The sequence below is a fragment of the Rhinolophus sinicus genome, linkage group LG13 (assembly GCF_036562045.2).
Source record: "Rhinolophus sinicus isolate RSC01 linkage group LG13, ASM3656204v1, whole genome shotgun sequence".
Classification (NCBI taxonomy): domain Eukaryota; kingdom Metazoa; phylum Chordata; class Mammalia; order Chiroptera; family Rhinolophidae; genus Rhinolophus; species Rhinolophus sinicus.
In genome coordinates this window covers 16,826,222-16,841,742 of record NC_133762.1, presented here as the reverse complement: position 1 = coordinate 16,841,742, position 15,521 = coordinate 16,826,222, and the positions used below count along the sequence as shown (strand labels likewise).

At 58.5% G+C, this 15,521-nt stretch overlaps 1 protein-coding gene across 4 annotated transcripts in view; it reads right to left on the bottom strand.

The window, feature by feature from the left end:
• The window catches only part of ZBTB46 (zinc finger and BTB domain containing 46), a 46,141-nt gene that overhangs the window by 13,356 nt on the left and 17,264 nt on the right, over positions 1 to 15,521 (bottom strand). For 3 of the 4 annotated variants that reach the window (XM_074318020.1, XM_074318017.1, XM_074318018.1), the window contains exons 2-3: positions 12,650 to 13,613; positions 3,758 to 4,021 (exon numbers count right to left, since the gene is read on the bottom strand). In XM_074318020.1, coding sequence (XP_074174121.1) covers positions 3,758 to 4,021; positions 12,650 to 13,580 — 1,195 coding nt within the window. In that variant the 5' untranslated portion in view covers positions 13,581 to 13,613. The remainder of the gene's footprint in view (positions 1 to 3,757; positions 4,022 to 12,649; positions 13,614 to 15,521) is intronic. The other variant, XM_074318019.1, reaches the window with a different exon arrangement.

Below are 15,521 nucleotides of genomic sequence, written 5' to 3'. Positions count from 1 at the left end.
CCCAAGAAGATGGCGCACGGGTCAAAGTCCCCCTCGCTCACTGCACACCAGTCACGACTCCTAAACGAGGCGTTTCAACCCACGAATGACGCTTTTCATGGCTCCTATTCAGTGAACAACAACTATTAACAAGTAGGACGTCAGTTTGATGCTAAACATGTGATACAATCAAAGAGTCAAAGAAAAGAACAGAAGTCCTCTTACGGAGAAATCAGTTCAGGCGCCATAATCTATTAAGAACCCATCTGTGAACTCAGACCTCTGGAAACAAGGAAACTTTCTAAAAGGAAGGTTCCAGAACCATCCAGAAAGGGCCTCTGAGCACCGCCACCATATTCACTGGTTCTCTCAAACACCTGCAACCTCCCTCCCTTTCTTCTGCACCACTGCCATGACCAGACCACATTCATGCACCAGTGTCCCCTCGAGCAGACCAGGCAGCACGGGGACGGCTTGGGACCGCCACAGCATCCTGCCAGGAAGCGGCATTGTCCCCTCGCCCACCACAGCGAGAAGCAGGGCGGCAAAGCCTCTGCTTTGTGATCAGCGTAGCCCAGTTTAGGCCGTTTCTCTTTTCTTCAAACGTGTACTCGGGTCCTTAGGAATATACACCATCCCTGTGCTCAGCAGGGTAGCGGTTGGGAGGACAGGATGGCCGCCATGGGGGTGCCTGGGGGTGCAGGGGCGTCTCCAGACTGAGTCTACAGTGCAGCTCCCAGGAGGGTCCCCCAGCTGGACCCAGACCCTGCCGTGTCACAGCCCCCACCCTGAGCAAGTCACCAGCCTGTCCCTTCACAACACCTTCAATGGGAAACGTACTGCTGCCAACGATGGCAGGTCTGGAAACAGAAAGCGGTGAGCAGAGGGGACGGGGCAGTGTATTTGTGGGAACTGACGCCCAGGAGCTAAAAGCTGGACGGACGTGCGACGCCGCTGCCTCAGCCCTTCTCTCGTGTGGCAGACCGTGTACCAGCGCCCCGCCCACAACCACAGCCTCCGTGCACAGGCTTCCTCCAGCCACCCACCTGCCACAGGAGGATGACCACAGGATTACAGAAAATAAACTTTTATTCTGGGTATTTCCATTCCTCACTGTAGCATATGCCCAGAAACAGGCAGATTTTACTTAGGACATTAGAAAATGATGTTTTAAAATAACCCATCAGTTTCTACGGCCTCTCTGGCGGGCGGACGTCGAGAGCCACACAGCCCACATGGTCAGCTGACCCGCAAAGGATTCTGCCCGCTTCTCACCGTGTATGGGAAACAAAGGGGCAGGATCTTATGAGAAAAGGAGTAAATTTAGGATATGAAGGGCAAGGAATTTAAACATACAGAAATAACAAAGCACCAAACCCACTCGCCAACTTCACAGCAATATGAGAAATGGAAGGGTAGGGTTACCGCCACAGCTCTCAGCCACTCCAGCTGTGCTGACACTTGTGTGAAGCAGTTACACACGTGTGTGAGGTGGTTATACACGTGTTTCAGAGCAGGTGTTGCCACCCTCAGCCCCACATCAAGACTGACAAAATACACAGTGCAGTGACCACATGGGACAAGGTCAAGATCTAAGAGAAAAACCCGCCCTGGAAGGCCCCACCATACAGGGTCACGACTCAGGGTGAGACATGGGGCCTCTGCTGGGGCGACAGAGGAACCGAGGCAGGAGGTGTGACAGCAACCAAGGCAGCCGCGGCTGGAGCTGAGCCCATCTGTCCAGAGCCCGAGCCATGTCCACGGCACACGATTGCTGCTGGACCGAAGGTGGTGAGATTGGGGTCTGGCCGGACCCCTCGGCTGTGTCCACAGCACGGTTCCCGCACAGATGCAGCATAGGCCTTTGCACAAGCCCACCTGGATACACACAGTGGAAAAAGCACCAAGAAACCATCCCTTCGCTTGTCACTCTTGGTGACAGACAGATCAGCCACGTGGGGGCAGCAGAGAGCTGGTGCCACCCTCTTGGAGTCTGTGACGCATGGTGTTTGATTCGGAGCGGCAAGAAACAGACAGGACAGATGAGTGTCCGGGCCCCCAGGAGATGGTGAGGGCCCGTCACAGCAGAGATGCAGCTGGAGGCCCCCAACCTGCCCCTTCCTCGTCACCCACAAAACCTGCCCAGTCGTCCCCTCGGCTGGAAGTCCAGCAGCTGGACGTGCCTACTGTAAACGCCAAATGCCCCCAATGCCCTGGAACCACCCCTTTCAGTTTTCCCAGGACCGGCACAAGTCCAATGGTCTCTGCCAAGTGCAGCCCTGATTCGCGAGGGGGAGGGGCTGACATTTTGGCACATTCATGCACACACTTCACTCACGTATCCGATGCTTTACAAACGCTGTTGTGTTTAAATTCACAACAGCTGTGTAAGTGACGCCACTGCCAATCAGATGCAGAAAACGGGGCCTAACTGTGGTTTGAAAAGCACATGCCACACAGCCCGGCTGACTCCCAGCCACGCCCTGTCTCGTGGCCTCGCTTCCAGCCTGCCCTGGACACTGGCAGGACACAGAAATAAAGGGAACAGGAAGATTATTCTCCAATCATAGTCTTTATTAGCTATACGCAATTTTCATCACTCCAACACAAAACCTGAAATGTTCGAGTGTTCATGAAAAACAAGCCATAAAACTACTGTTTTTCAAAGCAGAGATGAAAATAAAGACACTGTCCAAATCCCAGCATCTGACCGCTGCCGGGTCTTCCTTTACTTCAACCACAGTCAGCAAAGCATCGCTCCCACCAGGGGTCACTCAGGCCCCTCCGCCCGACATGCAGACCCCACAGCCACCCCGGGCAGGGCACCCGCCCCCCTCCGCACTCGGCACCTCCCATGTTGGGGTGCGTCCGGCCCCCATGGAGAGAAACAGGGCCACACTTCACTCTTGCACACCCACACTGAGTATCAACTAAACAGTGTTTCTCCCCGGTGACACGCTCAGTGCCTCCTTTAGCAGCACATGGGCAGCTGCCATGCGTGTCCCCAGAATGGCTCTTCAGAGCACCTGTGACACGGGAAAGAGGCTCGCTCTCGGGCTGGCACCCCCAGGCTGGCGGGCAGGGTGGGTGTGAAAACGCCTTCGCGTTTTGTTGGGAGGACATCTGGGGTGAGCCCCTGCCCAACAGCACGGCTGTACCCCAGCCGCTTCTGGGTTCGGCATTTGATCCCGGGCAACCGGAATTTGGTTGGAGACATTTAAGTTGCAAACACAATGTCCACTGCTTCTTACAGATCCACGTGCGACCAGCACTGTCTAGTGGGAACAAACGCAAGATGCACCCTGATCTCAGGCCCCTGGCACCTCTCCCCACGGCGCAAAGGCAGGGCAGATGCCAGCAGAGGGAGCCTGACCCGTCCCTCCTATAGGAAGGCTCCTGCGTCCCCTGCCTCACAGGCTCATCCTTACTCACAGGGCTCCTGTCCCAGGCCTGCTCAGTGCACGCGCACTCTAAGCTCCGTCAGGTTTTAGGTTTAGATGCCTCAGTGTCAAGTACAGATGCTCTAACAGGCACATGCCGGCCACACTGACGGCCCCACGTCCACTGCCTTCTGGCCCTGGGCACCCAGCACCACAGCACACGGGTCCCGTGTGACCTCTTGACGAACCTCAGCGGGGTCTGAGGGCACTGCAACCCCCCACTGATGGCCAGAACCAACACGCTACACCCTCAGCCACTGTCTGGCCGAGGCCTGATCCCTGCTGCACCTTTCCACACTCAGAACCGAGCCGAGCAGCCCAGCTGGGCCGGCACTTACGGGACAGGGCGTGTGCGCCTTTGGGCAGGTACTCCAGCAGCAGGGAGCTGTCATCCCCCAGCACATCTGCCTTGAGCGACAGCAGGCTGTTCTTACTCATGAGCGCCGCCCGCAGGCTGGCCACCGCAGTGGCCTGCTGCAGCACGTCGTCCTTCTCAGGGGTGAGGGGCGGGCCCAGGAGACCTTCGTCCACGTGGGCACACAGGTCAGCCCTCTCCCCTCGGTTGTCAGAGCCACCAGCCTCAGTGATGGTCAAGTCCACGTCTGCGGGAGGAAACAGAACAGGAGGTCACGTCAAGACTCTTCAAGCGGAAAAGAGGCGCATTCAGGAGGAGCCATGGCAACAAGCTTCCCAACCTCCCAGCTGCTTGTAAGGTCCCACCCCACCCTGCCAGCCAGGTCGCTGATGTACCCCAGGACATGGCAAAGTCACAGCTAGGGCCGCGGGCTGGGGCTCAACTGCGAGCAATGGGGGCCGCTGAGGATCAGAGAAGGGGAGGCCTGTGTTGCTGTCAGACCGCCTTCAGCAAACCGCAAACTTTAATACAGAAATGGGCTGGCACTTCCGCGGCGTCCGCGGGAGGCAGTGCAGAGACCTGCAGCCAGAAGTGGCGTTTTGTACTAGAACACGTGAAGCATCCCCACTGTCTGCAATCCAGCTACAAGCAAAGACATGCCACCAAGGGCTGCATCTCCAACGTCCCAGAGTCTTTCTGCTGGCACCCAAGTCACAAGTCACGCCCCAGATTTCTGGAAAGAATATTTAGGACACCTCCTAACATAAGGATAATACTGTCTGAATAACACTTCAAAGTAACTGGTCCATTCTGAAGACTGGGACTGCAAAGGAGGACAAATGAAGAAGTCTGACATGTCTGAACACTCGTAGCATCCAAATCAGTGACAGGCATGGCCACCACTGTTCCGGGCGCTGCCGTCTGGCTCTGGTTGGCCTCTGTGTCTACTCTGGCGGTTCCTTTTGGAAGTGGGGGAAGGGGTGGGCCTTTCCAGAGTTTACTATTCCTCTAATGAGAAAGCAAAGGGAAAGTGCCCAGCAGGTGGAGTCTGAGGCCAGCCCCGGGTCCCCCCAGGTTCTCACTGTCCCAGGCAGAGGGGACACAGGGGCCAGCGGGCTCCGGGCACACAGCTGCGGGACTCCGCCGAAGCCAGGTGCCCAGGAAGGAAACGCAGAGGCTCCTCGGCTTCCCGGGTCTTCCTCGGTCCCAGCTTGAATTCAGAAAAAGGAATTTAAGACGACAATGTCAAAAAGAAGTCCTACCAACAGAACAGGAAGCTGAAGCAACGTTTCCATGGCACCTGATCTGTGCGTAGAGTCCGATGCTGCATGAAGCCACGACCTACGCTCTTGTTATGGTTACGAAAAAGCTAACACCGTTGCCAACACTCCAGGGGACGCTGACCAATGCAGCAGTCCTGTCACTGGCACCAGCACTGGCTCCTGTCACTGGCTGTTCTGTACAAACCTAACCTCCAGGCTTAAAGTCGACTCAAAGTGCAATTTTGGTCTGTGTGCCCACCTTCAGGTTTCCGCCAGGCAGAAGGCAGATAGATGCCAATGACACAGAGCTGGGAAGGCTGTGCGGCTCAGACACGCAGCTTCCAGAAGCACCTCTGGCCCCCATCATTTGGCCATAAATGTGTGACAAGATGGTGGCTGCGCCCCCTGCAACTGGCGACGGCAACTGGCCCTGGAGCTGAGCTGCGCCCTCCACAAGTAAGACTGAAAGGACAACAGCTTGACTTGGAAAAGTCCTGGAAGTGCACACTGCTCCCCAATACAGTCCTGTTCCCCTCCCCCAATAAAACCTTTAAACAAAATTCATAAAATAGCTTCCTCAAAACACAATGTTGAGTATAAATGAGCCATAGACAGAGAAGTGTTTGCAAAACACATACCTGACGAAGGACTTGTAATCAACATACAAAGAACTTTCAACTCAGCAGTGAAAGCCGGACAGCGCCGTGAAGGGACGCGTCCCAAAGACAAGACGCTGACGGCGGTCGGCGTGGGGAGAGCAGCTCGCACCACAACCAGCAAGCACCGCATCACGTGCAGGCACGCCACACGCACGGCACGCCAACGCACGGCACGCACACGCACGGCACGCACACGCACGGCACGCACACGCACGGGCACGCTACACGCACGGCACGCCACACGCACGGGCACGCACACGCACGGCACGCCAACGCACGGCACGCACACGCACGGGCACGCCACACGCACGGGCACGCACACGCACGGCACGCACACGCACGGCACGCACACGCACGGCACGCCAACGCACGGCACGCACACGCACGGCACGCCAACGCACGGCACGCACACGCACGGGCACGCCAACGCACGGCACGCACACGCACGGCACGCACACGCACGGCACGCACACGCACGGCACGCACACGCACGGGCACGCCACACGCACGCGCACGCTACACGCACGGCACACCACACGCACGGGCACACCACACGCACGCGCACGCCACACGCACAGCACGCACACGCACGGCACGCCAACGCACGGCACGCACACGCACGGCACGCCAACGCACGGCACGCCAACGCACGGCACGCACACGCACGGGCACGCCACACGCACGGCACGCACACGCACGGCACGCACACGCACGGGCACGCCACACGCACGCGCACGCTACACGCACGGCACACCACACGCACGGGCACACCACACGCACGCGCACGCCACACGCACAGCACGCACACGCACGGCACGCCAACGCACGGCACGCACACGCACGGGCACGCCACACGCACGGGCACGCCACACGCACGGCACGCCACACGCACGGGCACACCACACGCACGCGCACGCCACACGCACGGCACGCACACGCACGGCACGCCACACGCACGGGCACACCACACGCACGCGCACGCCACACGCACGGCACACCACACGCACACGCCACGCCACACGCGCACGCTCCAGCACGCCGTCTCCCGCGGTGACCGGTCACCACGTCCAGGGGGCAGCGCCAGGAGCTTCGCGGATCCTCGAATGACAGGTTTGCTGCGCTCACTGCCCCTCCCTATGCGGGGCTCAACGCCCCCACCGGGCCTGCCAAGTGGCCTGCCTTGTCCGTCAGCACAGAACGCACTGAGGTGCTTCCGCAGCGCTTACTCTGGGGGGGGCATGACAGTGGCGACCCCCATCTGTAGGGCGTCCCCGGAGCGGCAAAAGTAGCTATGCTGGCCATGCAACAAAACCAATATAAGTGCAGGCGGTGACGCAAACGTGTGGCCTTGGCCATGGATGAGCCAGAGCTGCAAAGACTGCCGGTCACAGGGCGCGGTTGTCTGCAGAGGTCAGCGCCCGCCCTCTCAGCCACCCACGGCCCCCAGGCTCCGCAGTCTCACGGTCTCGGCCAAACGTCCCACTGGAGGGCACTGCTGACACACCAGGAGGGATTCCAGGTCATAGCTCACACCTGGAGGAAAAGCATGTGGGGGGCAGTGAATACCTAGACCTGAGTGGGAGGTCAGCGGGTGCTCAGATGAGTGGGGTCAGCGGGTGCTCAGATGAGTGGGGTCAGCGGGTGCTCAGATGAGTGGGGGTCAGCGGGTACTCAGATGAGTGGGGGTCAGGAGGTGCTCAGATGAGTGGGGGTCAGCGGGTGCTCAGATGAGTGGGGGTCAGGAGGTGCTCAGATGAGTGGGGGTCAGGAGGTGCTCAGATGAGTGGGGTCAGCGGGTGCTCAGATGAGTGGGGTCAGCGGGTACTCAGATGAGTGGGGGTCAGGAGGTGCTCAGATGAGTGGGGGTCAGGAGGTGCTCAGATGAGTGGGGTCAGCGGGTGCTCAGATGAGTGGGGTCAGCGGGTACTCAGATGAGTGGGGTCAGGAGGTGCTCAGATGAGTGGGGGTCAGCAGGTGCTCAGATGAGTGGGGGTCAGCGGGTGCTCAGATGAGTGGGGGTCAGCGGGTACTCAGATGAGTGGGGGTCAGGAGGTGCTCAGATGAGTGGGGTCAGGAGGTGCTCAGATGAGTGGGGGTCAGCGGGTACTCAGATGAGTGGGGTCAGGAGGTGCTCAGATGAGTGGGGGTCAGCGGGTACTCAGATGAGTGGGGGTCAGGAGGTGCTCAGATGAGTGGGGTCAGGAGGTGCTCAGATGAGTGGGGTCAGGAGGTGCTCAGATGAGTGGGGGTCAGCGGGTGCTCAGATGAGTGGGGGTCAGCGGGTACTCAGATGAGTGGGGGTCAGCAGGTACTCAGATGAGTGGGGGTCAGCGGGTACTCAGATGAGTGGGGTCAGCGGGTGCTCAGATGAGTGGGGTCAGGAGGTGCTCAGATGAGTGGGGGTCAGCGGGTGCTCAGATGAGTGGGGTCAGGAGGTGCTCAGATGAGTGGGGGTCAGCAGGTGCTCAGATGAGTGGGGGTCAGCGGGTGCTCAGATGAGTGGGGTCAGGAGGTGCTCAGATGAGTGGGGGTCAGCGGGTACTCAGATGAGTGGGGTCAGGAGGTGCTCAGATGAGTGGGGTCAGGAGGTGCTCAGATGAGTGGGGTCAGCGGGTACTCAGATGAGTGGGGTCAGGAGGTGCTCAGATGAGTGGGGGTCAGCGGGTGCTCAGATGAGTGGGGGTCAGGAGGTGCTCAGATGAGTGGGGGTCAGCAGGTGCTCAGATGAGTGGGGGTCAGGAGGTACTCAGATGAGTGGGGGTCAGGAGGTGCTCAGATGAGTGGGGGTCAGCGGGTACTCAGATGAGTGGGGGTCAGCGGGTACTCAGATGAGTGGGGTCAGCGGGTACTCAGATGAGTGGGGTCAGCGGGTACTCAGATGAGTGGGGGTCATGGTACTCAGATGAGTGGGGTCATGGTACTCAGATGAGTGGGGGTCAGCGGGTACTCAGATGAGTGGGGGTCAGCGGGTGCTCAGATGAGTGGGGCAGGAGGTGCTCAGATGAGTGGGGGTCAGCGGGTACTCAGATGAGTGGGGGTCAGCGGGTGCTCAGATGAGTGGGGTCAGGAGGTACTCAGATGAGTGGGGTCAGCGGGTACTCAGATGAGTGGGGGTCAGCGGGTACTCAGATGAGTGGGGGTCAGCGGGTACTCAGATGAGTGGGGGTCAGCGGGTACTCAGATGAGTGGGGGTCAGCGGGTACTCAGATGAGTGGGGGTCAGCGGGTGCTCAGATGAGTGGGGCAGGAGGTGCTCAGATGAGTGGGGGTCAGCGGGTACTCAGATGAGTGGGGCAGGAGGTGCTCAGATGAGTGGGGGTCAGCGGGTACTCAGATGAGTGGGGGTCAGCGGGTGCTCAGATGAGTGGGGGTCAGCGGGTGCTCAGATGAGTGGGGTCAGGAGGTGCTCAGATGAGTGGGGTCAGGAGGTGCTCAGATGAGTGGGGGTCAGCGGGTACTCAGATGAGTGGGGGTCAGCGGGTACTCAGATGAGTGGGGTCAGGAGGTGCTCAGATGAGTGGGGGTCAGCGGGTACTCAGATGAGTGGGGGTCAGCGGGTGCTCAGATGAGTGGGGTCAGGAGGTACTCAGATGAGTGGGGTCAGGAGGTACTCAGATGAGTGGGGTCAGCGGGTACTCAGATGAGTGGGGTCAGCGGGTGCTCAGATGAGTGGGGGTCAGCAGGTGCTCAAACCTGAGGACTGAGCAGCACAGCAGCTGAAGTCCCCCACCCCCATCTCGGGAACAGCCCCATCAGTCTGAGTCCTGCAAGCAGGTCTAGTACCAGCCCCGCTAGACTGGCAAAGCATGTGGCATCACTTCGATTTTCTTCAACAGACATGATCAAGAGACGACCTCTTCCACAAATGGACAGAGCACCTTTGCACTCTCCCCAAAACCAGGAGGATGGGAACCCTGGGTACACGCACCCCATTCATTCTTCATGGGTCCAATCAGGTAGGTATGTCAGTTAACCTCACAAGGTCTTGCTTCTCCAAACAAGTCCTTTCATGCTGCGTCCTAAAGGACAGCAGTCCGTTCTGACAATCAATCAGGCCGGATGACTCCTCCCTCCCACCTTCGAGGAGGGAGGACAGGCCACCAGCCTCGGACCAGCTCCTCCCTCAGCACCAGTGACTATCCAGGGACAGTGAGAGGAGTCCCCACCCCGGGCACTAAGCCAGCTGCTCCCCTCCCCAGCAGGAGGGAAGCTGCCAGGGGCACTGCTGGCCAGGAGCCAGGAGGCTGCTCACCCACCACAGCTGCTCTGTGGTTCCAAGCGTCTTACACTCCCACTGTCCTGGCCCAACCATCTCGGTTCAGGTACACGCACTTTACCAACCCACACCTTTCAATCCAGCTCCAGAGCCTCATGTTTGCAGAGCCGCTTAGGGACGTGAGATGTGTGCGGGATATCAGGCCGTCAGCACAAGGCACCTGGGCTCTTCCTGTGCCGGTTTCTGAACTAGGAGTGGAAGGCCCTGAGCCACCCCTGGGGTCCCAGACCGCTGCTGTGATCAGGTGTGAATTCCAATGCTCTCTTCCTCGCAAGCTGCTGGGTTAAAACACACTGGCCTTTTGCTCAGAAAAAAGTCACTCTAAACGCTGACAGGTCCAAGTCACCACAAATCCAGGTGAGGACACGGAGGAGTCAGGATGTGCGTCCAGCGCCCTAAGTGACGTGCGGTAACCACCTGACACGTCTCTCTGCAGACGGCCCTTGTCTCCTACCAGCAGGACGAGAATAAAAATACTCTTCTCTAAGATGTAATAATCTTTAATGAAAACAAACTGGGCTCCACTGGGGAGCACAATTTACACTTCTAAACCCCACCGGGGGCCAGGAGGCAGGAGTGAACGGCCACCATGAGGCAGGCAGAAGCCGTCCCACGCGAGCCCACAAGCTCACGTCCTCCTCTTAGCAACTCGGAATAATCTAGCAGGAGCGGCTCACAGTTGCCTTGACAACCCAAGGGACTTAAGACGTTAACAAAAGTACCAGCCGAAATCACTTGTTGGATTCTAAAAACACCTTCTGTTCGACAACTGCATTTAAAACATCAAGCCCATGGGCTGAAGGAGCCGACATTTCTTCTGACGTCGGTGACGCTAATCTGAAGGCCTCCAGCACCACAGCCCACGGGTGACAGGGGTGAAGGGGTGCCCTGTCCTCATCACTCGGCAGACACTGCTGCTTTTCAGGTGTCAGTGTGCTGGTGGAAGAGCACGGAGGAGCTGGCGGGGACACTGCTGTCCCTCTCGTCACAGCTAGCAGGGGGACGGGTGGCTTTCATATCAGCTCAGACACCTAGACTTCTTAGTTCAGTTAAAGTCCAACGGTTCTGGGGGGCCGTCCATTGGGATCATTTGCAATGTCTGATGACATTTTTGGTTGTCACAACTAGGGGGTGGGTTGCTACTGGCATCCCGTGGGCAGAAGCCAGGGTCGCTGGAACATCTACAGTGCCCAGAATGGCCCCACAGCAGCAGCAGCCAGCCAGGCTGAGAGACCCTGGTCAAAGCAACTGGTGAGGCACGTGCAGGGGTGCATGACACAGGCTGCGGTGTATCTTGCCGTGTATCCGGGGCAGTGCTGTTTACTGAATACAGAGTTTCAGTTTGGGGAAGCCGCAGAAAGTTTTGGAAATGGATACCAGTGATGGCTGCCTAACAGTGAGTGTATTTAATGCCACTGAAGTATATACTTAAAAATGGTTGAAAGGATGAAGTTTATGGTATGCGTGTATTATGACAAAAACTAATGCTACAGTGTGGGGTGGTGGGGGCAGGCCTGGGCAGCACTCCTCCTGCTAAGGAGAGCAGGACTGGGGCTCACCCAGGAGCCCCAAGAAGCCTTCCGGGCGGGGGACTGAGTGTCCCTAGCACACAGCATGCTTAACATTTGTGACATTTTTCAGGGCAGTTTGCTGCCTTCGTCCACCTGCATCCATTCACTCTGTTGATTTCTAAGCTTACTGGAGGGGCCTCTCTCCACAGGCACTTGCTAAGAAGCCTCCGTCCCACTCTGGACCAAGCTCTGCTGGTCCCTAAGCCCCCGCCCCCGCCGCAGCCCTCACGTCCCCACTGTGCCTGATGCCCCTCCTGCCACTCGGAAAGCTCTGCATAATGTAATTATATGCTCGGCACGGGGAGGGGCACCTGGCATTTAGTAAACATTTCCTTTGCTGTTTACTAGTCCGGGAGACAAGAAGAAAGCCCCATGTCAGTTAGTTTGAACTACTGAAGCCACACCTGCTGGCAAGTAGGAAGGGCCCCTTGTTGTGAGGGGAGCTCGATGGCCCTATGATGATGGCCCTACGTCCTCAGGACGCCCGGTCAAAGCAAACTTTTTACTGAGGACCAAACACATGCAGGTGACGTTTTGTTCAATATTCATGACAGTGACCAAGGCACAAGTCTGCTGACGGGAAATCCAGACCTGAAGGCGGGTGACGGCAGAGAGAGCCCGTGGAGCGAGCTTGGGTGCCCCCCGCCTTCAGTCACGCCACTTAATACATGTTCTCACCTTTAAAATGTTACCATTTAAATCTTTTAAAGTTAAGTTACCCAACCAGTGCTTCTGAAAGGCTTCCAATACAAGGGAAAGCCCACCTCACAGCCCTCATGCTGGGGGCTCCTTCCAAGTGTCACCCACTTTTCCAGAGATCGGTCCCACAGCTCAAGCCGCCCTGGGCTCCAGAAAAGCCCCACCAGGCAGCCCGTGTGTGTCGGTGACACCAACACTGTACTGGCCTTTGGGACACGTTGGTCACATTCCCTGTGCTCACACCAATTTACTGTGCAAGGAGGTGACCCACGGGAAGCTGCAGATGTGAGCCTGGAAATGTGCTGCTTCGTCTACAAAATGAGCAGCCACGGGGCCACTGACACAGAGCATTTGGGCCACTGGCGCCCGACAGGGTCTGAGCCCCACCTATGACAAATCGAAGGCTTACTTGAGTCGCGGCTGCTGAACGGCCACCCGGATGTTGGAAGGAAGGATGGCACCGGGGAACCGGCCCGGCTGTCATCCTCCACCTGCTGTGTGATGTGCCGGACGGTCTCTTTGTTTTTCCGATTCTTCCTCCGGCCTGTGGGCTGCCAGCCATCCCCTCCAGCCTGTTCAGAGAAGGAGCTCTGGGTTGCAGAATCCCTGGCAGAAGGCAGCTCGCTGCCCCCGTAGTGTGGGGGTGACACCTGCTCTTCCTTGATGCGCAGACACCCGTAGCCCACGTCGCCCGGCCACAGCGACTGTGAGGAAATGTCGTCGGCACCATCGGCCTTGGGCTCCTGGTCCTCTTTCCCGCTTCCTCCTTCGTGGCAGCTGGCGATGGCCGAGTCCCCTGAGGAGTTGGTGGGACTCGTGTGCCGGGCCAGCCATGGGGAGATGCTCCTCCCGGCCATGACGGCGGAGATGAGCGCGTCCGCGCCGCTGCCAGATTGGGCGCCCACCTCGAACTCCGACAGCTCGTCCGGGGCGTCCGGCTTGATGCTGATGTCCAGCGCGGCCTTGATGAAGTCGTGGCACGCCTGCACGATGTCCGTCATCTGCAGGAAGCTGGCCGCCGACATCACCTCGATGACGTTCCTGCTGGTGAGGGCCAGGTGGGCGGAATACATGAAGTCGATGATGGCTTTGAAGCCCTGGGCCGTGACGATGTCCAGGTGTGTGACCGTGGCCTGGTCGGACGCCTTCTGCACCTGGCAGTACAGCGTCTTGAAGTAGCGGCTGCTGCCCAGCAGCACGTTCCTGTGAGCCTTGAAGACCTTGCCCTCGACCACGACGCATGCGTCGCACAGGACGCCGTGCTGCCTCTGCTCGTCCAGCTCGCGCAGCAGGCGCCGGTAGTGGGACGCGATTTCCATGTCTTCCTTCCGGTCGTTCATGGGGAAGCCTCGCCGCTGCCTCTCCTACAGACTCTGCAGACGAGAAGAAGGCAAGAGTTACCACAGTGGACACGACCGCCAGGCAGGGCGGGGACGGCGCAGGGCAGGCCTCCCGAGGCGCGTGACCACAGGCAACCGAGCGCCCTGCCAGGGGTGCCGGGCCTCCACCGGCTGCGAGCGGGAGGGCAGGCCCTGGGTTGAAGGCTTTGCCGCCGTCATAATGGACACGGAGCCCTGGACAGGATCCCACACGCAGCAAACGCAGAACAAAAAGCAGATATTCCAGAAACAAGGAAAGCGCCCGTCAGTAGGTAAAGCGGCTTCCTCACCCCAACGGCACATCCAGGTTAGACAATCTGTGTCCTCATCCCTCACCCTAAAAGGAACAACCTTAATCACAACAGACACAGACTCCCCACCAAAAGCAGCTGTAACTGCCGTCACCCAACAAACTGCCCGAATGCAGCCCAAGCAGCTCCAGAGGCGGGCAGCCTGCATCGGGCTGCGGGCACCAGCTCGGCCTCCAGGGCAGGTTTTCAGTAAGTGGAATGGACGCGAGGGGACTAGCGCCTCACCATCCTCAGGAAACAGCCGGTCAGACTCTTGGGGCACAGAACCCCTCCCCGTTGGGCACCCCTCTCGCCCTGTGCTCCTCGCCTGCGTCTCCCAGCCTTCCTGCCTCAGCCTTTCTCTGCCGCCCACCTTGGTTTCCCAGGGACCAAGTGCCACGGCCCAGGTGGCTTAAGCAAGAGAACTGTGTTCTTGCACAGCCTGGCGACCAGGTCCCGGACCACGGGGTCGGCAGCCTGCTCCCTCTGAAGGTGCCGCAGGAGGATACCCATCACGCCTGCTGCCACCGCTGCTGAGAGCCCCTGGGCTTGTAGAAGCATCGCCCGTCTGGCCTCCATCTTCACATGGCACTGTCCCGGTGTGCCCGTCTGTCCCAGTGTCCCCTTCTTATAAGGATACTGGTCATGTTGGATTAGGGCCCACTCTACCCCAGTGTGACCTCATCTTAGCTAATTACATCCAGATTCCGTCAAACTCTGAGGCACTTCAACACATGAATTCTGAGGGGACACATTTGGCCCCAATACTCCTGGAGAAAGAGTTGGTAGCGTTTGATGCTCCCTGTTAAATGCTCCATTCTCCAGCTCGTCCAGCAGCAGCGCTCACCCAAAATGTGCTTAATGGGAGAAGCCTACGCGCTCCAGTGCAGGGAGAGTCTGTGTCTGGGGCCCAGGCTGGGGGGTGAGAGGGGCACTCTGCCCGTTGTAGCTTAAAAAGTCCTTTGTTGGCTCAAATTTGTTACAACACACAGGCCTTCCTCTAGTCATTACAAAGTGTTTTTAAACACCCAAAATCATTTTTAAAGGGCTTTGTGAAAAAAAATAGTTACTGTTTCACATTTCACAGGCAGGGAAAGTGAGGCAGGAAAGCGCAAAAGGCTTTCACTCACTCTGTCTCCCACAGGCAGCCGTTCCCACTATCCCCTTTGCACCTGCTGGCGGCACCTGCTGTGAGAGTGGAGCCAATACACCCAGCCCAGGCCCTGGTGACCTCCCACTGCACCTGCCCCCTCAGTTTGGTGCTGTCCAGGCACTGGGGTCACAGTGAGAACCGGACCTCCGCCCCGACTGGCCCCCAGACTCGAAGACAGGAAGTAAACATGCCGCCTCTATCCTGTGTCAGCCTTTCAGTAACAGCAGCTGAGCCTGTCCCCCATGAGGACAGGCCACCGAAGAGGAGAATATGAAGAATGTTCAGATGGGCTGCAGGGAGGCGTCGTGTGCCCGCAGACGACACCAGGGGATCTGGACTTCGAGTGCACAGAGCCCCAGAAGCGGGGTTATAACCCAGCATCTGTCCCCCACCCTGTGTCGGAGTCGGTACAAGGACAGACATTCCATCCAGGAGTGGCCTCATCCCTCACACCTGGGG